Consider the following 22,478-nt stretch of genomic DNA (forward strand, 5'->3'; position numbering starts at 1 on the left):
CATATAAAAGACATTTACGTAATCTCTTGACTCTGGAACTAAAAAGATGTTTATTTTTCACCTAGTCAGAAATGCACTTTCTTTATTTACAGATGCCAAAGCATCTTGTTTAGTTCCTAAATTCTTTCTTATCAGATTAAGAAACAGGTCAGTATATAATTATTTTTGAGATCATAAAACAATATTTAATTAAAATTAGTTAAGAATTTACATCTTTCAATATAATGTTTAGATGTGAGAAGGCCTAGACCACTGCCACTGATCTTGCTACAGAGTTTATATAGCCAACAAAGTTTGTTCCTTGGGACTTTCTATCCATCAGTACATGTCTTATCATCTGTCTGCTAGTGAATTTTGCACAGTTAAAAACTCAGTATTTCTAAATCAGAAGTAACTGAATTCACTATTCAGCCATTCTGAATACGATATCAGAAATAAAAGTTGGCTAAATTGTGCAAGCTGACTCAACAATGTAAAAATGTGTTGTTTTTTTTCAGCAAGGAAAATCATACCAGAAAATCACAATGTTATCACATTCTGCCATGGTCAAAGAGAGGAAACAACAAGCATCAGCCATTATGGATGAAATACACAGAAATGGTATAGATCTAAAACCAACTTACTGTACATTCGATATCCTCTAGCCCTCCCTAATATATACATTTTTTAATCATAGAGTTTAATTCTCTTACAGCTTTGTCTCTGGGTGTTCTGCCATAAATAATCTTGTGGGAGTATCATACTGCCTATGGTAACTAATCCTTTTGTAGTTGCCTCTTTTCATTTGAAAGCTATTTTCAGACGAACAACTGCTGTGGAGGAATGAAGTAATCTAACAGCTGATGTACATTCTGCTAGGATAGCCTTTCAGAATATTATTTGGGGTTAATAACATGACTTCATTCCATTTGAAAAGGCTATCACACAAGAAACATGCTGAGCTGTCTGTATCTTCTTTTTTGCTCTGTTTCACTTTGCTTTTTTTAAATGAATGATAAAAATATTTGAAACAATTGTTTACAGCTCTCTTCCTCCCTCTAAAATTAATCTTTGGAACTAACAAATTTTACTAGTATTTGGCAGTTCTCTCTAATGCATAGGCACCAATGAATCTTGTATGCAGAAATTTTGCTCTTCCATTGTTGCACTGATGAAAATGTAGGTACTTTTGAAATGGAAGCTTGATTTTCAAAAACAGGTTCTTAAAATTAGGCTTCTAGTGTGAGACTTCCAGAAGCAATGAACTCAGTTGGGAACACAAGTCTGCTTGGTTTTCATTAGCTATGTACTGGACGCTTTTGGAGACCCTTCCAATCCTATATGCCCATGAAGCCTTTTTTATCATCTATATAAAGGGCTCAATTTTTCAAAAGTGCTAAACACCTGACAAGTCTCATTGAAAACACAGGGAGCTCCATTAATATTAGCATTTATGAAAATCATAAGACTCACATAAGACACTGAACATTAAATTCCAGTACTGAAAATCTTGCTTGTGGTGTTTTGCTCCCAAGATTTTGGGGATGGGTCTGTACCCACTCACTGACCAATGTGACTACAGGGAGAGTAGGACCACAGACATAAAGAATTTAGAAAAAGAAGCTACAAGTTCAAACATCTGGACCTACTCCTTCCAATATTTCAAAAAAATTTTTTTTCTGGGATATTTTCTTAGTGAGAACAGAATCAGGCTGTATATTAGGAGCAGTGTTACAATTATGTCTTAAAAAGCTTTCTTCTAAAGCACTCAAAATAATTATCTCCAAGCAAATAATTTCAGCAACTAGAGATAATTTAAGCAAACACCCTTTCCTTCCTTCCACTCTCCACTGAACACATACCTAGTTTACAAACCAGTCTGCCCTTACTGATCTCTTTACAGCTCCGGGTTTTTTTGTACTATAACCCCAATTAATATATGTGTCTGAATTAGTCTGTAAGCTCTTCAGGGCAGGGAAACTGTCTTTCATATGTTTGTTTAGTACCAGGCACTTCACATGGTAAATGTTCCTTCTATTCATAGCAATACTAATAAATCTACCATACAGCCCTGGAAATCACTGGAGTTATTGGAGAATCTGTGTTAATGCTTGGCATTTGCCTCATATAATCAGTCCTTTTATTATTTATGTATTATTAGATCTGTTGTCAAGTTTAGATTCGTACACATAGGTATGACAGTTTATTCTACAAGATATGCTGTGATGTGTGGCCACTGAGGGCAACGTTAAACTTTAAAGTGTATGTTCTACCTTGGCATCTTCTTTGGATGTCTGGGTTATTTAAATGTTAAAAAATATATGAAATTTCATGAAATGGCTGTGCCGTCAAAGAGTCTGAAATTTATAGCTGTAAAAGCTCAGTGAAATCAATGAAGAAGTAGAAGGATAACCAAAGCCATAATTAGACAAAGTATATGCCAGTTCTTTGGGATGAAATCTGAACAACAAATATATACTCTTGGGAAAATCAGGTAGAAATCTAGTTTTTGAATCACTGAATTCAACTCTCTTCATTTTTGACATTTTATTTTTCCCCTAACTGTTAATTCAACAAACTTAACCTGAGGTCTGAAAGGTGAGCTGCTGTCTTTCTGGGTTTTGCACCACTATTAATAACGAAGGTCCTGCAACTGAAAATTATCTAAAAACTAAGTGTACTGTATCAGCCAGAAAAGAACCTACCCAGTCTCACAAGTCTGTGAGACTCTCCACTGTTAACAGTGGTAAACAGTAACAGAAGATATTTTTTGCTGTAGTGCAAGTCCCTGTGGCTTGGAAAGACACACAGAAAGCACACCTTCTGCATTTTTATTCCAGATCCCTTTTTATTACAATGCTTTCAAATAAACAGTGAAACTGAAACCCCTTATAAAAGATGTTCATAGCAGAAACAGTTGTTGATAAGATACGGAGTCAGCCAAGTCTTTATCAGTATCTCAAATCTTGGCTAGGTTGGTAATGGCTGAAAGTCAGCAGCTCCCTGCTGGCTTGTGGGACATGACTTCGTGTTTTAATGAAGTTCTACATGTCATAAAATGCTGCAATAAAAGACACTAACTGTTAACCTTCTTATGCTCTCAGGACAGAGCCTGCCCTACTAAATCAACATGGGGAATGTAGCTATCTTCTCAATCCCTTGGTTTTTGACTGGCAGACTTGGACTAATCGTGACATTTCTGAGCCTAATTGGTAGACATATATAGACATACATGATTTTTTTATATATATTTTTATATATATTTATATATATACACACACACACACATACACATACATATATTTACACATACAGTCTTAAGGAAACCTTTGAACTTCATCAGGTTAGCCTTCAATTATACTTAAGTCTCATGTACAATTCTGCATTATATCTTAAATGCATTCTTCAGTAACTACATGATTTTTACAATAGAGTTATAAATTCTTATTTCTGATACTATGACAAACATATACTATCTGATATTTATTATTAAATGTATAATCCAAATGAAGATATTTAGAAGACTGTAAACTGGAGGATTAAAGGGGGATTAAAGGGTGAATGCAGGAGGAAATATATAAACGAAAAATATTAAATGAAATGTTATGATTTTAAGTGTGGGACAGAGAGGACTTGTCAGGAACAAATGAAGAAATGAAGCTAAAAGGTTAAGATTAGGATTAAACTATGAATTAAACCTCCAGTATTAATTTACAATGTCCATTTATGATTCTTTTTTTCCAGTACATTTGGATATGTTCTTTTTATCATCCTCTAAATATCCTCCTTTTCTCATTCTTCATCACCTTTTCTGCACAGACACTGAAACAATCCCTATACATATCATAAAACTAGACAGCAGATAAGATTTTAGTTGACAGGAGATTCAAATGAACTTCACACCTATGTTTCTGGGATGCTGCCTGGCTACACAATAGTACACAACTGTGGGTACAAAGTACCCTGGAGCCTAGCTCAGTTAACATTTACAAGAACAGTCCGTATGCAAGGGAACAGCAAGGCCCAAAATAGTTAACATTCAGCATGGCCCAGAAGAATATGAGTGTCTGGACAGAGATATCCAGTCACCTTGCCACCTCAGTCTCACAGGATTTACACACTGCCTACCTTGTGGACAATGAAGGGAAGTTTTCTCTACATGAAAATGTTGCTGATCTGAAGAGTAAATTGCTTACCTCTTACTAATATAAACCCATCCAACAGTCCATACCCTTGCAGTAATCTTGAGAAATTAAAGTTTCAAAATAGAGTTGTGGGTCAAAACTTCAGGCTACAGGCCAATAACTAGTGCACTTATCTCAACCACAGAGCCAAAAACCCACCACTATCTGGCACTGATATGGCATTGGACAAGCTGAGTCATTTTCTTCCATGTTAAGTACTCTTTGTTTTGTAGTTACCTCTTAAATAACAGGGGGGTGTTAGGATTCTTTGCTCATACTATTTTTAAAGCAGAAGTGCATGCTCCTGCTCATGAAATAGTTGGCTTGATCTTGCTCCCGTTAAATCTATTGCAAACATTCAATTGAAATCAGTACCAACAGAAGTGGATCAACAATGATGTAGTCCAGGGCCTGCAAACTTGTTTTGATTTACTAAGTGGAAAACTCAGGCTATAGAGCTTGGGCTAAATATTTAGTGGGCCTATCTCAATCACATTTTCCCAAATGTCAGCAATTCACAATCTTTTTCCAACATAAATTTACCAGGAGATAGTTTTATGCCATGTATTCAAAATGAAACTCCACAAATGAAAATAAAACCCTCTTTTTTCCCCAGCACATGTAATATTAACTTTGACATTATGTGCTTTCTGCAGCTAATTAATTTGTAATGTTAATTCTAAAGTGGACTTCCTGTGTGCTTACCCTGGAAGTAAGATACAATATTTTACATATAATTTTCTTTCATTTAATTTTAATACATTGCAAGAAGTCAATAATTTTAAATCCTATAGATTATGAAAACATCTAAAGAAAGAAGAGCTTATTACTAAGCAAATACCAGAATGTCACTTTGAACTCGGACCAAAGAAACATACTGAACCATTGGTGTAATCCTCAAAGTATGCTGTGCCTTCCTATTTTTCTTCCTGAAGTTTATAAATAACTGAGGAGAACAATTCCAATTAAGAAAACGATAAATATTAATATAAGCAGCAGTAGGAAATTTCTTAAAATTTCTTTTTCTATGTGATCCAATTATTGTTATATTTGTTAAACTCTACTAAGTTCTAAGCAGAAAGAAATTAGTACAAAATAGCCTGTTCAATGTTGACATTACTGTTAGTCTAAGGTCCTAGCTTTATCTATAGGTTGAGGACATCTAGTGAGAGAGTTCAGTTGATCAGCATCAGCTTGCTCTTTGCCACCAGCATCCCAATTTCCAGAACATTTCCACAGAGATGACCAGTAAAGTTTCTGATATTCAGAGTTCTCCATCTACAGTCCCAACTGATCTCCCCTCTCCCTGTTTGTGCATCTTCATTTTCAAAGCCCCTAAGAGGTCACTACACAAAAAACAAAGAAGCAGTTTTTCCCAAGCAGTGAACAAAGCAACATTGCATCTAGTAATTCAGTTCCTGGTAGCTGTAAAGTTTTGAAAAGAGTTTGCTTGCAACTTTCCTGTTAGAGAGAATTAAAGAAAAAAAAAAAGTTCTAAATATACTGCAGGAAAAATAGACCACAATTGTTCATAATGACTTAAAGAGGGGAAGAACTCCTAGAAGCATATTTTAATTCTTTGTTAGGTCTCTCATTTTCATAACCTTGAGCTTTATTCTGAAGGCATCTTCAAAAATAGTGAAAAAATATTATTTAGTAGAGAATTTCAAACACAAACTTTTCTTAAAGTACAAGCATGCCCTGGATTTCAAAAGAAAGCTGAATATGAATGAATCATTGAACATTTATAAGCAATAAGAAACAGGTACATATGTTTAAAAGCTACCTTCTTCCTCTGTCCAATCCAGGACACACAAAGTTAATTAAAGGTTTGATCTGGGAACACAAAGATCAGCTGGATTTTTGGTACTGATTTCAGCAGAAGCAAGGTTTTACTAACTATGAAGACACAGTGTGCAGGACACTACAGACCTGATTTTCAGAACAGCTGAGTACCATTCAACTGAAATAAATTAGGAGCAGGGGGTACTTAGCATCTTCAAAAATCAGCTTTGTAGTTTTCAACACCGTGCTCCAAAGTTTTGGAAGAGTGACTAATTTCACTAACAATGTATGAAGATATGTTATGTGTTAGATATGTATGCGTTGATATGTTGTTGGATTTCAGGTGCAGGGTGTGCAAGAATAAGAACTTAAGAAAACAGGCATGTATTAATCCATTCTGTTGCAGACTCACCCAGCTTAGACCTCGGAAAAAAGGTCAGCACTCCCAGAGATATCATGGTAGAGGAACTATCAACACTCAGCAACAGAGGCGCAAGACTCTTTAAGAGACGTCAAAGGAGATCTGACAAATACACATATGAAAATTATCATTATGTAGCAAACAAGCCAAGAAATGTGAGTATTTTATAATAACTTCTTAATAAAACACACTGAGACTGGCTTGGGATCCCCTTGGTGTTCATGATACATGTTGTGCATAATTTGTCTGTAGCTTCAGGAAGAATAATAGAAAAAACCTGTATTACAACGAGGCTAATATGAAATGAGACTGTGTATCTTTTGGAATTCCTATAGAAAAATCAAAAATCTGAAGATCATAACGCTTAAGATTCAGATTCAGATCATTCTCATTCCAATCTGACTCAGGTTACTAGTGATCAGAGTACTTATCCTGTAACAACTGACTGATTGACTATTGAAAATTAACTAGTTGATGATATTCAAAAGGTTGGATGAAACAGTAGTCTGTTTCACGTAGCCAGTATTTTTTTAAAATAGGTTGGTGGTCTCAAAATGAGACTCAGGCAGCAGAATGACTCTCACAACTGGCACTAATACACTCCTGTCCTGACTGTCTCAACAAAGAGATAAAGGATGAAACTTGTCACAGAGAGAGAATTGCTCTTTGAACTAATCCCTCAGGAACTGGGTTAAAGCATGAGCGATACCTTGGGAATTCTCATGGCAGGAACTAAATGCACCTGACATTTGTCTCATCTGTGACTTTTGCAAAATACTTAAACTTTTTGCTTAATCTCTGAAAATAGGGACAAAAACATTCATAAATTTTACCTAGCTCTCAAATGTGCTGCAAGGTTTAATTATTTGAGCATGAATACTCTGTGCCCAATCTAATTCAGCATATAAGTGGCCCCTTTAATTCCAGTGCAATTTCAAGTCCTTACTGTGCTAAATTCTGCTTCTCAGTTACACGTATGCATCCCCACTGATTTCAGATGTGAAAGTATGTGACTAAGGAGCAGAATTAGTCCCAGTACTTTTAAGCTGCTTTGAAGAGGAAGAGAAATAAGTAAGTGCTGCAAAGGTTAATTATTATTAATTAACCTAGAAATTTTTTCTTGTGAAACAGAGATTCCCTTTCCACAGAATCTTTTACAGCTAACTTGAGGTGATGCTACAGGTGTGTTAGTACCTACCCCCAACAGAATCCATAAAAGAAAGACCTTGACTGAATTTTTCTTTAATCAAAAACTTCACTTACAATAATAAAAATAGTGACCACATAATGTATTGTTGTGATGTAATCTAAAGTTTGTATTGGTACAACTAGGAGATGAGTAATTCATTACACAGAACAGCAAAGCACCAAATAGTTTACTCAGATTGTGTCAAGTATTACTAATGAAAACACACACATACACATGCATGCATGTGCATGCACACATACTTGTAATTAATCAGAAACATTGACGGACGGTAATTCATCAGTCTAAGGAAACCTTTTGTCTAGTTGCACCTCAGAAGGAGGCTCTGGTAGCAGAAAATAAGAGAGCCATCTCTAGTTTACATTGTCCATGATAATCACAATGTTGAGGGATCTTACAACAGTCAGAGAGGCTGTTATTGGAGCCGAGTTCCACATTTACAGTATCGCAGCTGAAATCTCTAAAATAGTATTTTTGTTCCACTGTTAAAGAAGGAATCTATGATTTGTTGGCTGTAAAGGTAAATACATTTATAATTCTGTGGCCTTTACATTTTCCACATAAAAAGTGAATTTATGTTCTAATATCCTGTGTCATATAAGAAAATGTTTTACATTTCTTTTTTTATGGTGCAACTAATTCACACTTGTCTGGTTATTCATTCAATAGAAATTAAATTACATACTAGGGACCAAATGGAATCATGCTTGGGTTTTTATGAATCTGCATTTTCACAAAAGAAATATTGTACAAAAAATGAATAAATCTACTGAACACCCAAAACTAAGCCTATTATTTAGAAGACTATGAATAATGTTCCCCCCCCCAAGACCACCTCTGTTCAAGTCTGCTGGAATAAAGATGCATTAAATGGAGTCCTTTGGAAAACTGCACCTGAAAGCATGCAGCTGTAGGTACTGAGGCATGAACTTGTTGACCTATGGTTTAATATTTTATCTGAACAAAAAGAGAAATCTGAAGGATAGACCTTAGTCTGCTGTTTGTCAGTAAGCCTCTCTTAGAATTAATAATTTCTGTCAATTGAAGTTGGGGAGTTGAGATTTTCAAAGTCTGTGGGCAAGATGCAACAGTTTGGCTTAATTAAATCTGTAAATACCAATACACTTAAAAGCAGCCCTAAAATTTTAAGCTTTTAACTACCACTTCCAGAGGGAAATATTCAGTCAAGAGCTCCTCCATCTGCTACTACACACCAGCTTTCACTCCACTGAGTATTAGAAACTACACAGATGAAGTTAATTCTGAACACATCATCAGTCTCATCAGAATTTCTGTAGCCATTTCTGTGTTTTTGCTACAGAATTTGACATAGAACAGTTCGCCTCTCATCTACTTCCTCCCTGTTATTTCCCACAAAAATATATGGAGTATGCATGTTGTACAATCAGTATGACATTCTGACATGAATAAACAGAAGAAATGATGCCTCTTTGGATTCTGTTTCCCTCCCTTAAAATCCCGTTTAGCCATCACTGGTGTTATCTTCATCATCTTTATGATTTTGGCCACCACAGTTAAAATAATCTTTCCAACATGCTTCAGAATGGTCCAAAACATACTGCCTTGATCTTTTTTTGTTTCAAGTTTAAACAAGTATTATTTGTTTGCTTTCCTACTTTAAGAAATTCTTACTTTAAAACAGTCTGTATTTAAATTACTTTTAGACTATGTGTCATAGCTAAAATAAGATACTGACTTCTTATGAGACTCTGATTCTATATTTAAGCAACAATGATTAAGTCTTTAGATGTTTCCTTAGAACCGATGACCTGCTAGGAGGGTGGAAAATAACAGCCTATCATTAATCTCCAGAAAGTGGTCTGCACTGGAGTTGTTATTTCTTTTATAAATAAAGGAAAAGAAAACCCCAAACAAAAGCAGTCTGACAAATGTGGTGAATTTTCAACTGATATAGGAAGAAAAGCTTTGAAGAATCAGTGCTTTGAAACTCAAACTGCTCAAACCTGCCAGATTTCTTGAGTTCTCAGGTAGAAAGGGTGCCCAGTCTGGCATATCACAGTTTCTAGTGTCTAGTGATCAGAGGGCCACACATCACTGGCCTCCTTGCCAATGTGACGAGATCTACTGTTTGCTGTGAGTTACACAGCCTGTGGGCACAGGTAGATATTGTGATGACCGGAGCAGGCAGCAGAATGGATGAACTCTTCTAGTAGACTGCATATTAATGTATTTTTCCCTCAATCAATAGGTCACAAACTTAGGAAAAGGTCATATAACTCAAATGGATTGTATGAGCCTTCAGGAGTTTTGTTGATCCAGTTCCCAACACCCACAACCCTTCGAACCAAGCATTCACACTCTTGTGATATAGACATTTAAATTGTACTGGGATACAATTCTTATTGATAAATTATTTGCTTTTGCTTACATAGTCAGTGTAAGAGAGTTGTGAAACTGTTTCATCTTTCAACTAACAACCAGAAAACCCTGAGTAATGGTATCTAGCAAACAGGGTACCAAACAGCAAGGCAGTATGCCTCTGGAGAACGTATCCTGGGTCTCAGACCTGGGATGTAAATTGGGGCAATACTCCACCTCTCAATAGAGAATCATTATGGATCTCTATGTTTGCCTGGGCTATTATTGGTATTTATTTCTATTTGAATACAGCGTGGCGAGCCCATACAGAGTGTTAAAATGGATGGCCTCAGTGTTGAAGGAATTCCCCAGCATGCCCCAATGACACCTCCTAATACACCTGATCCCCGGAGCCCACCACATCCTGAAAACATTGCCCCAGGTAATGTATATGTTTTTGGATCTACAATAGAGTTAGTACTCATTTTGCAGCAGAGAAAGGAGTTCTTTATACAACAGTATCATTAACAGGAATTAACAGGTAAGAACTAATCTTAATCTCCCACAGAAATGTAAGGCAGTGCAGTTTACTTGCTTCTGTTCATTTTCAAAGATTTGCCTTTCAAAGATATGCCTTTTGCACTACTTTTCCCCAAATTTAAAACACACATCAATATCAATAGAGACTGCTCCTCTATTTATTGGTCTGGTTAAGGTAAGAAGCAGTTACGTCTTCTGAATGAATACTGAGAAAAAGATCCTCGGATCTTAAATCAAATTAATATACTGATTTGTCTTCACCAAATCTTAGTTTCTAATCTGCAATAAACTTTTCAACTGTCTGGAAGTTACCCACTGCAGTTTAATTGTCCATAAATGTAAATCTGAAGTCACTGTGAGTTTTGCTAGAATCCTTTACAGAGAAGTAACTGAGAAGGGAATTTGCCTCTGGCTGTATAGACTGTTCTGCATTATTTAAGTCCTTAACTGTGAGGGTACTGTTGTCTTTATTTAAAGCAGTGAGCTACAGGAAGGCCTTATTTTGTATTCTTTAAAGACTAGAGAAGGCTAATTTGTTTTAATTAATTTATTCAGTGATATAGCCCTTCTTCCTGTTTATGAATTATCCATGAGCAGACTATGGTTTTTACAAATTCATTCTTTGTTTAGAATTATTCAATGCATGTTTTGTGCAGACCTTTTACAGGCTATGTAAACTAGGTCAGTGCTACTCTGTTAGTGACTGCTGAGACTCTCTGCATCCACAAGCCAAATACAATGCAAATAGAAGTAATCTACTTCCATTGCTAAGACATGAAAGAAATCTTTGACCTTCTTGTAGGCAACATGTATTTGTTTCAGTTCTGGCAAAAGGAGTAGGTTTTAAAGCACAAGGTTTTTTTAAGTTTATATAAGGAAATTGGGCTAATTTAAAGAGCTAGATATACAGCAAGGTTAAAAGGGAGGAAGAGATTTCCCTCATTTTTCAAATAAATAGTATAACTCATACAGGACAATACCTTGCTCATTTTAATACTTCAAATTGTACCTTAAGGTCTGTTCCCCCCCCCCCCCCCCAATATTTATTCTTGCCATATTGTACTTGGCTTTAGAAGAAAACACACTGAATATGGAATTTACTTGCCTAGTAAAATTCTGATTGGACCCTGACCCTCAGATGATAATGCAGAGAAAACAAATGATTCTTCACTTTTTTAGAGGATGAAAGGTGGAGAGAAAAAGTTAAGTTGGACATTTTAAAGCATCTAACAGAGGCAGAGACAAAAACTCAATTATAATGGCTGTGATCCTAAATCTTTTTAATGCTTTTAGAAAATCTCACCCAAAGACTATAGAATTATCTTAATGTTAGCCAAAAGGCTGTTTTTAAATTATTTTTGTTTATTCAGCCCAAGGGCTGTGTAGTTATACTTTGGTTTCAGACAGATACTTATGATGCTAAAATTAAGCTTAAATAAAACTAAAATAAACTATCCTTAGCCTCAGAGAAGAGTGAAATACTTTGGAGTGATTATCTAAAAGGCTATAAATACCCCTCTGCCAGCTTTCTGTTTGTGTAGCTTTGGGCAAGCCACTTGATTCAATTGTTCAGTTTACCTCACTGTGAAATAGTTGTATATTACTTCCTATTTACAAAGGATGGTGGTAAGGATGCAAAAAAGACAATGTATTATTATAACAATTTTGCCTTGATCTCCTTGTAGGATATTCTGGACCACTGAAAGAAATTCCTCCCGAAAAGTTCAACACTACTTCTGTGCCAAAGTATTATCAATCTCCCTGGATAGAGGCCATTAGAGATGATCCAGAGCTACTGGAAGCTTTATATCCCAAACTCTTTAAACCTGAAGCAAAGCCAGAACTGCCTGACTACAGGAGCTTTAACAGGTAATTCTGAATAATGTAAAGAAGAATTATTATGAAGTGGAATGTTTCCACCAGATGCAAAACAAACAAACAAACAAACAAACAAACAAAAAACCCTACCACCTGTGTTTGCAAGCATAAGCATAAATATGAACACATGCCCAGATTACAAGAAGCATACAAGAGCCTTAAGAGGGAAACTAGTCTCTCTGTACAGTACAAATTAAGTTCCAGAACCAAGAATATAAGATGAACGTTGAAAGTATTGAAAGAAAGAAAAGTAAGAGAATCCAGTGTACCCAATAAATAGGAAACACAGGATATAACAATGCTTCAAACCTCTTTCAGTATTTCTGTTGACTTTGGTGGGTACCAGATCATGATCTTCTAAGACCTATCAGGGAGACTTTCAGTTAAAATTTGGCTTGTAAACTGTATACTGCAGACAACTCACACTCAACAGACTTATTTTTTAGGGAATGATAGTTCAAGGAGCTTTTATCAACCAATCCCTCACTCCAAGAAGTTAACAGCTTTCATATTTTATTATTCTTAACATTTTTAAATATCTTCTACAACCTTTGATAACAAATTAATAGATATCACTTTAAAAGCAGGAAAATAGAGCAACCAAAATTAAAAAAAGCAGTTACCAGATAAAAAGTGCTGTATTTGGAGCTGAGGGGGAACTGAGAGTAAAGTTATTTACATAGTAACTAGTATACTGAGGCTTTCAGTGGAACTTCTTGATATATTGACATTTGTTGGGTTTTGCAGCTATTTTGGAAGTTTTAAAACACACCCTTGCTTAAGTCTTTTGCTTTCATTCATACCATGCACAGTATCTTTATTTACTGAAATCACAGACAAATTTTCCTTAAATGGCCCTTGGAGAGGTCCAGACAGCTCAGTCAAACCAAAACCCTTCCCCAAAACACCAGGTGGCAATCTGCTGAAAAAGAAAATAGTTCAGAGCGATATAAACTTAGAGAAAAATCTCACAATATCACTTGTGTTCTATAGTAGAGGTGGGCCTCAACTATGAGTGCAAGGAGAAAAAACTCCATTGTTCAACATCAAAACTAGCCTACAGACACTATACTAATTTTGACTTCCCAACAGCAACATACATCACCATGTTAATAATTAAGTCTATGTGGCACATTCTCCTCAGAAAACAAAATAACAAATACATATCAGAGAGATGTGGCCACAGCTGCTAACACTGAAACAGTAACAGCACAGTTTACGTACTATGGTTATTGTAATCACAAAAAAGTCTAAGACTTATATACATAGAAGTAGAGAGAGAAATCAGTCAAGAGATTGAATGTCAAGCATGCCAGTCATTACTGTGAAAGAAAAGATCAAAAGTGACACGCAGGCCCCATTAATAGTGGTATGTGTCTTATGATCTTAATGCTATGTGATGGCTTCTTTGTGGATTTTTAGCTGCTTTGTGGTGCCAGATTCTGTCAGTTGCCCTCTTCACAACACTAACTGTTCAGATTTCTTTCTATGATGATTTTCTCTATATATGACGTGGCAGAACTGTGGCTCATCACAGTCCAAATATCTTGAACATATGTCCATTTAAACAAGCAAAGGGTTGATAGTCTCCCTCATAACTGCCATAAAAAATAGAACTGGGCACTTAAATCCAGGTCCAGACTGCAAAACCGGTAAATTCAAAATGCAAGGCACAGAGATGCATTATATGCTATTTTAAACAAAACCAGTGCCCTCCTTCTCACTGAAAAAAACACACATTTGAAACAAAAATGAAATAAAAGAATGTCTGGTAAACCTAGAAAAGCTGTTTGATACATACAATACGTTTAGATTTATGCTTATTAGCAAGAAGGACTAGATCTAGAAAGAAAGCAAGATTTTGCAACACTGAACTTCAAGATAGTAGCCCTTAAGATTTCACAGCCCTGAGTTAGGTGCCTACACTCCTAAAATGCATAGGAGAGTGGGTTGCCTGATTATGGGATTCAAAACAGCCAGTACACTGCTATGTCAAGCTAGTCACAGAAAACATTAAAGAGAAGACTAAATATGACTTAAATTCCTCTCTTTGTCCAAGACTATCAGCACCTAATTCCAGCTGCCTATCTTAGATCAGGGCTACATTAAGGACTTCCTTTCCTGAAACAGAGCAAGGGTCACAGGTATTCTTTTAAGATGTGTATTGAGAATAAGGTTCATTTCTTTGGCAAGAGCATTTTCCTAGGAGGTGGCTAGCTTGGGTTTTATTTCTTCATGAATGTTAAACCCTGAGGAGAGGTATAACCACCTGGTCCCCGGCTTTTCCAGAGAAGAGGTGGGGACATCCTTGCCTTATTAAGACCTGTGACACTGTACAGCATATAATGAACCTCTGGGCCAGAGGGAGTATACATCCTCTTTCCTTAGCTAAGCAATTATGAAGCTCACTTAGGGAAAGAGAAACCTGGGCCTTCATTTGAATTCTCATGCCTTTTCATGCATTTTCTTTAATTATTGCTTACAATAAATGAAGTAAGCCGATTTAGGAGCAGAAAACAGAACCTGCATCTCTCTGCTATTAGTTGTGTCCCCTGATGTCCATACTAAGAGTCATACTCTGTCTGACCCAATTAATTCTGTATTTTGGGTAGCTTTGGGCAGTAAAAAAGCTTCAAAATAAAGGCCTTCATTCCCCCTGGAATTATTATAGGTAAGCATTTAGGTCCACTCCTACAAAGTGGACCTACACCTCATACAAAGTAATATTCTCAGACTGAAGAAACCCCAAATCTCTTGCAAAACAGCTCTAGTCACCTACTATTATAATAATAGTCACCTATTATTATTAGACACTGAGGTTCAACACTACTTGCCATTGTTTTTGAGCAAAGGTGCCACGATGTACTGTTTTGCTCAAAACTTGCTGCAGTAGCATATTATGTGTGTTTTCACAGGTGAAAGTTTAGGCAAAAGATTATTAATTAGGTAATCACAGATAAATTTTGGCATAAGATAGATGCAGATGCCAACATGGATAAGATAATGGCAGATGTGAGCGTTTGCATAAGAAAAACATTGGCACCTCAGGAATTTAGCAGCCTATGGGCTTTGTGTGTAGGTTGGGACCTCTGGGACTTAATGTGCCTAGATCCCACTAAGTCATTCTGTGCATCTAGGTCACAGCATCACTGATTTCTTTAATTGTAGTCTTAGAGAGAAAGCAAAGGATAGCATATTAAACTGCTGAAGTGTGATATAACGATATCATTTTGTTATTAGTGCCGGTATCAAGGCTATCATGCTTTGTCATTCAGTAAAATACCATTATGTTTATACTTCTGCAAAACACTGGTACAGTCACCATTAATCGGTAAGGGAGAAGTTAACAGTGAGTGTGACACGTAGGACTCCCAAAGGAAATGGCCTGAGATTCTTTTGGTAGTATATGTTAAAAAGGAAGTCAGATTCAGGTTCCCTGCAGCTTCCCTTGTTCCTAGACAAACTGTAAATGCAACGGGACCTTAGTAGCTACGGAAGCCTGATGTGTTGGAACACACCGACACAAGGATGACTTACAAGTACAGTATATGCAGAACCAAACAGCATTCAGATTTTTTCTTCTGCTGCCAGCAATGAAGAGCACACTCAAGACCATGTATCAGTGCAAGTTTCACCATTAACTTTAGTGTAAGCAGAATCAGATCTAAGGAATTCAGAGGTACTAGTCTGGGTCTGGTAGGCATTTTACATTGCAGGGACCTGGCAACGCTGGCAGGCTTTTGGAGGAAGAAGTGGTGGCAGCAAATATCAAGAGCATTTGCCTTTGGAGGCAGGGCTTTCTGTGAGACAGCCAGTAATGGTTAAACAGTAGATAGCACTAGGCAGAGCGCATGATCAGAGAAACTGGGTTCTGAGGATCTCTGCAACTGACTCTTCAGACAAGGCTACTACTTTCCCCCTCCTGGATGAAAATGAACCTGTGCTACAGGGGAAATGCTGCAAGACAGGGCCAAGCCATCTGACTTATCTTGGAAGTTAATTCCTGTTAGGATTGAAGAGCCTTTTACTGGTGGAAAAATTTCTTGGCTCTTTTACCAGTGTGGAAGCATCTAGTCAACATCTGTAGGAAAGACAGCATGAATCTACATTTGTTGAGGAGTTTGTTGTATTAATTAATTTAGCACCTTTATTCCATCTGCTTTCCTGGAGCTGGAGAAAATGCCAAAGGTAGGATTAAGTGTGACATACAAAGCACTACATCTTGCTCACATAAGACAAGCAAGTCTGACAGGTTCTGCCTCTTTTACTGGATAAAATCTTGCTCAGCTTTCTCGCTTTGCAAAGACTACTGTTTCAACAACACTGAAGGAATCCAGTCTATCTGGACTGGGCTCTGCTTTATTGATTAATGAATTCTGAATCCTACTGTAAAAATCCTGAGATCCAGATCCTCTAAGTAATTTCGGGTGCCTAACTCCAAATGATGGGAGATTAGTGGAAGGTGGGTGCTTAGCCAGTTCTTTGGCACCTGAATACCTTTGAGAAATTGGCACTAGCTCTTGCATTAAGATACCAATAACCTCTGAGCATTTTGCAGGGTCAGGTCCTCTGCTCTTATATTTTTGTTTTTGCAGAGAAATAACAATAAGCAGAATTTTTTGGGACTGCTAGTCACATTTTTAAATGCAAAAGTCATATTTTGGGAAATGATGTAATTGAAGGTGCTAATCCAATGCAGTTCTAATATTTCTTCAAACTTTCCCAAATATTCAACTACAAGCAGTCTCCCATCTTGAGGCAATATAACACTCAATAAGAAAGACTAAAAAATACAAGAAGCCCTGCTAAAATAACAGTTAAAAATAAATATGGTTGTGTCTCATATTGTTAAATCATGTATCTACTTTTTAGGAATATGCAAAGTGAATATTAAAAATCTTGTTACACTTCCTGGTGCCACTTCCTCTGGTTCTGAACCAGGATTTCCGTCCTTACTGTGAGGAACGACTAGTGTAATTTTTTAGACATGAGTTTTAGGCTTCTATACAATGAATCAGCGCTCAAGTGATATAGTTGATCTGCACACAATATAGGTCATTACAACACCATGTCATCAGACAAATCATTGCTCTCAGAAATATACTGCTGCTGTGAACAAAAATTAACATCTATTAGCCAATTATTGTACTCTCCTTCATGTTGATTATCATGTGCTTCTGCAAAGCATGCAGGGATGTATAATTCTCTGAGGCCAGACTTTGTAAAGAAACTACATGTTTTTGTTCACACAAAAGCTGTTTGAATTTTCATAAAAAGCCATCCTATTTGCGTTACCTATACAAATTTGCTGTATTTAAATGCAAAAAATATTCCAAACAGGAAGTTTTACACTATAAAATTGTTTTGCTTTTTTTTATACAGCTATTATTGTTCTATTCATATTGATAATCCCTTTAATTTACCTATTGATGAGAACTAAATGTTACAACAATGTGAGAATGTATATCTCAATTGGAGCAGCAATTATAACAATCTTTATCATCCTGTAAGATGTAGATCACTACACTCACTCTGTACCAATTACCAAGCAATTAGTTTTAATCAGTATCATATGGTATTCAATTCGACATTGTGACCTAGAAGACAGTTTCACAAGAAACACTTGATACCACAGGCACTTTGTATAAAGAATTCCCTTTGACCACAAGATTTTAATGCATGGACTGGCTGCTGCGGCAAAATCTAGTCTTATATTAATTTGATAAAAAGTTACAAAGCTTAATCCAAAGCAGTCCTCTTTTCTACTCATGTGTGCATGCCCAGAACTTTCAAGATTTTTATCTTGCATGGATTGACCTTTGGAGTTAACACTTGCCCTTTTGCCAAAAGTTGCTCATACCAAAATTCAGTGAATTATCTGTGCAATGACAGAGCAGTGTAATTTTTTTTAGATCACACAGTTTCATTTTTCTGAATTCATCATTTTATTTTAGTGAACTTAATTATCTATAGATTTTGTTTTATCTATACTTGCCTTGGTGAAAAGCCTAGTCAAATCTTCAATTGGTCTCTTTTAGTTCCTGTTGGTGTTCATTTCTCCGGTTTTTTGCTAGAATACCTGGAGCCACTGGAAATCTACACCAGCAGATCTGTTGTTCCATATTAAACTCACAAAGCCTACAAAGGCTGGTGAAATCCCACTTCAACAGAAATTCACTTTCACTGTATACGTAGATTTGCAGAAATCAGGCATTCTTGTGTGGCTGAAAAATCTTACAATCTTCTTTACTGGCCAGAATATATCCCAGCTAAGTTATGCAGCTGATCAAAATGCAAAGCACATGCAGTATTCTGTTTGGTCAGAATCAAAACTTTGCTTATACAAAAGATTCTGGAAAAAAGTGAGAGAAAAATGCACCTACTTCTTCTCTACCTAGAAACCAGCAAATATAAAAGAACCATGGAAGATATCTGAAAATACTGTTATTTTAAAATACTTGCAGATGGAAGTAACAGTCAGTTCCTGCTTACTATTTCATATCTTTTGGTTTCTCAGGCTTATCATCTGAAGGAACATTTACATTTAAATAACATGAAAAACACTGGCAGTAGATAATAGGCCAATTTCAGCCTGTACTTCAAGGTTTAGTTACATAAATATTTTCTGCAGCAACAAAGCTGGTGCAAGAAGTCCTCACCCATTCCCCTCCTTTCCTAAGGCTGCTGTCTTTGGCCATTCCTTTCTGCTTCACATTACACATTACTGCCTCCTTACTTTTATTGCTACAGTTCTTTGAGGGTAACAATATAAACCAGACTGCTGAAACAATTTGGATTTAAAAATGCTCCTTTGACTTGAAAGACTTTTTTTCAATCCAGACCACTTAAGTGATCAAGTTTATTATTGCACATCCCACATACATTTTTACTGGTGCAACAATATGGTGCTGAAATATAGTGTAGTGGGAGGAACAAGCAGCTGGGGATAGGAGAAAATGGGGTGAGAACATCTTAAGCTAGCTATGTGCTACAGAGAACGTGTTGTCAAACTATGCTTTCAGACTTATCAACTTACCACCTACAAAAAAGTTCAGTGACTGTGAATCACCAATGACAAGGTTTTTTTGCAACATTTTTTTTTCCTGGCTTTTCTATCCATTGGTAACTTTGAAGATGGTTTAAAATGAGCATGCATCTAAAGGAGAATAAACCGGATCTTAAAGAGAATTTGTCAGAAAAATAATGAGCGTACTTTTCCCAAAAGCTTGAAAATGTCAACAAGAAATTATATTAAATCTCCATCATTAAAGTACCTTCTATCCTTTTCAGGTCCTGAGAGAAAGAGAAAACAGGTATTTTTTTAAATCACATTTTACTTTTATTTCTCTAATATCTGCAGAGTTGCTACTCCCTTTGGTGGTTTTGAGAGAGCATCAAAGCTGGTCAAATTCAAGGTACCAGATTTTAATCTACTGATGCTACATGATCCCAGATTCATGATCCTTGCAAACCCTCTTGCTACCAGGAGATCCTTCAATAGGACTCCTAAGGGATGGACATCCGAGAATATTCCTGTAGTGTTCATTCAGCCTTCAGATTCCAACACTGTTCCAGAAACAGAGGACCTGTGACAGAAGCTGCACTCTGTATCATACAAATCGCTGAAAGCTGAATATCCATGTATTACTGTTCCAAATATAGCTAAAGGCTACTGACAACATCTTTCCTTGGTAGTTCAAGTATAAGTAATAACGTCTGATACAGTATCTCTTTTCTGGCATCTAATTTCACCCATCAACATAATATAAATAAAGTAATTTGGCAAGTACTGACTGAGATATTTTTACTTGTGCTTGTATGTTCCTCTTTTACTTGAGTGATAACTAGAATTTGTCTAAAATATTTGTCTGTCATTTAAGAACAGGTGCATTAAGAAGAATGACACCAACATCAAGGGAATTGATAGGTATGCTGATTCTGGTAAAATAACTGAGTAATATGACAGATTTACTCAGTGCACTCCTAGTACTGCCTGCTCAAGATGAACTCTGAGAAATGAACCTTTTTTTCCCCAGCCCTGCTTCAGCCAAAGTTAAACAGAATTTTGTCATTACTTCAGTGACAGCAAGCTTAGGCTCTTCTTTTTTGACTCTTACTCAGCTTTAATTATGGGCATCAATATCCATGTCACATGGGTATGTTTACAGAAAATGCAGTAAATCTGGCTATGACAAAGATTACATGCTGGTATGAAAAAGTACAAAGGTATTTCCTGGATGATTTTAGAACATTTGTGTTAATCACAACTAAAAAAAACCCACCAATGACTGGTTATGTCAAATTAGTATCACTGAGTTATGTTACCACAAATGTTTTTGTTACTAGAAATAAATTTCATATACCTTTTTCCCTACAGCCATAATACATATGTGAGTTTTCTTCCTCTTGACACACTTGCAAGCTCTGTTGTTTTAGAAATAAAAGTGTCAGACTCCTATTGTGCATCCATAATTACACAGGAGGCAAATTCAGTAAGAAGGTACTATTTTTCAGTGTCATTTTTCAAGTTACAACTGCATACTAGTAAGAAGCAAATATGAGTTTAAGAATTGCTTGTTTCTAAATGCTTCCTTGTTTGAGAAGTATGCAACATCTGCAGGTTAGATATTCTAGTATACAGTTTGGTTTGTATGCGTTTTGAAATAGAAAACTTAGTTTTACTCAATAAGCTGCTTTCCGTTCATATATCCTAGATGCTTCTCCAGGTCATAATCTTCTCTAAGTATGCATACAACACCCAAATGCTTTCTGATCTCAGATACCCATTTTTTCATTAAATCAGAACATTCATAAAATTGTGCAATTTCCATGGTGACACATTAATCAAGTTTTAGCTCAGAACTAAACCAATAGAAGATGATGGTGAAAGACCAATAAAACACTGTTTTTTCTAGATATTTTCCTTATTAATAGTTTTGGTGGTGTTCAGCTACAAAAGCATATGTTTTGGAAAGAATCTCCATGTCTGAAAAAAAGAATCACAGAATGAGATTTAAAGTGGAAAAATCAACAGGAAATTTAGCCTGTATTTTTGTGGCTGAAATTTGTGTGTGTAAAAATGGTTCCCACATTTCAAATCTGGTTTTAAGACAGGTAGTTGGCAAAGAAAATGTTAACACCTATTACCTTTAATTTACTTTGGAGAATAAACTGCAAAGATAAATGTACAGTCCTAAACACATTTATCAAGGAAAAAGATTGGTCTTTATAAGAGTAACCTTCTTGGCTGCAAACACTTTCCTAAAGAAGAATTATACTTGTGTTTAGGGGACATTATTCACACTGCACAACAATTATATGGACGATGATAAAAATATATGAATTCTTCAAGTCTTAAAGTGCAAAGGCTAAAGAAAAAAATTATAGTGAGGAGCAATGCAAAAAAGTTCAGGAGGAACTTAGTTTTTACAAGCCTGCATAAGCTTCCAGGAGCCTGTCTGAACAAAAATATGAGAGAATCAGTGCAGAGCATATGCACAGTGAGTCATGTACAGAAGGGACGCATCATATTTACTGCATATCCTTTAAAAATAACCTACACATGGAGAGCATGCCATATCACTTCATACCCAAAGCATATAACGGTAACTTCAATTTCCTGTACATCTCTGGGTCCACTGGAGCAGAAAAGGCTCAGGAGGTTTAAGATGTTTGAAGCGTATGTGCTCAGTTGATGGTCTGAACAACAGCATTAGATGTGGCTGGAAATTACCCACAGTTCTTAAATCCTCAAATTCTGTCTAAATGAGACTTCTGAATCCTCCATATCTCAGCAGGCTTGGTAGCTCTAATCCAACACACAGCTACGGTTATTAACTGCAGCAGAAGAGTAAGATCCCTGTTCCTCCTGCCTTCCTAAATCTTTTACTACAGAGCTTTGTATATACTAGTAAATCAAATGTGCTCAGAACGTTCTTAAAACTGAGGTCAACTGTCAGAGAAGGCTTGCAACCACACTGTTAGCTCTCCTGCCTTCCAGTGCAGGGCGACTTTAGCCAAACTGCCTATGAGAAATAGTCCCTGGACCATGCTAACTCTTGAATCATGCTTAGGAATTGTTCAGAGCAGTGTTAACTGGCACAAGCCAAAACTGCGCAATGTGTTAAACATCCAACAGCCCACA

General features: G+C 36.3%; 1 protein-coding gene across 1 annotated transcript; it reads left to right on the forward strand.

Annotated features, from left to right (window-relative positions):
• Nucleotides 1–524: 524 nt before the first annotated feature.
• On the forward strand, nucleotides 525–19,934 carry MYOZ2 (myozenin 2). The gene is made up of 5 exons (XM_013951594.2): nucleotides 525–600; nucleotides 6,355–6,524; nucleotides 10,229–10,358; nucleotides 12,142–12,325; nucleotides 19,695–19,934. Exons 1-5 carry the CDS (start codon nucleotides 525–527, stop codon nucleotides 19,924–19,926), a joined length of 792 nt encoding a protein of 263 aa, XP_013807048.1. The 3' UTR covers nucleotides 19,927–19,934.
• The last annotated feature ends 2,544 nt before the right edge of the window (nucleotides 19,935–22,478 follow it).

This window comes from Apteryx mantelli, chromosome 5 (genome assembly GCF_036417845.1).
Source record: "Apteryx mantelli isolate bAptMan1 chromosome 5, bAptMan1.hap1, whole genome shotgun sequence".
Classification (NCBI taxonomy): Eukaryota; Metazoa; Chordata; class Aves; order Apterygiformes; family Apterygidae; genus Apteryx; species Apteryx mantelli.

Bases quoted from the DNA above. Each gene is read 5' to 3' on its own strand.
- MYOZ2 (XM_013951594.2), top strand. From the start codon at position 525: ATGTTATCACATTCTGCCATGGTCAAAGAGAGGAAACAACAAGCATCA. The intron at 6,525-10,228 runs GTGAGTATTTTA...ATTTGAATACAG, and splicing joins TAGCAAACAAGCCAAGAAAT to CGTGGCGAGCCCATACAGAG. The intron at 12,326-19,694 runs GTAATTCTGAAT...TAATATCTGCAG, and splicing joins GACTACAGGAGCTTTAACAG to AGTTGCTACTCCCTTTGGTG.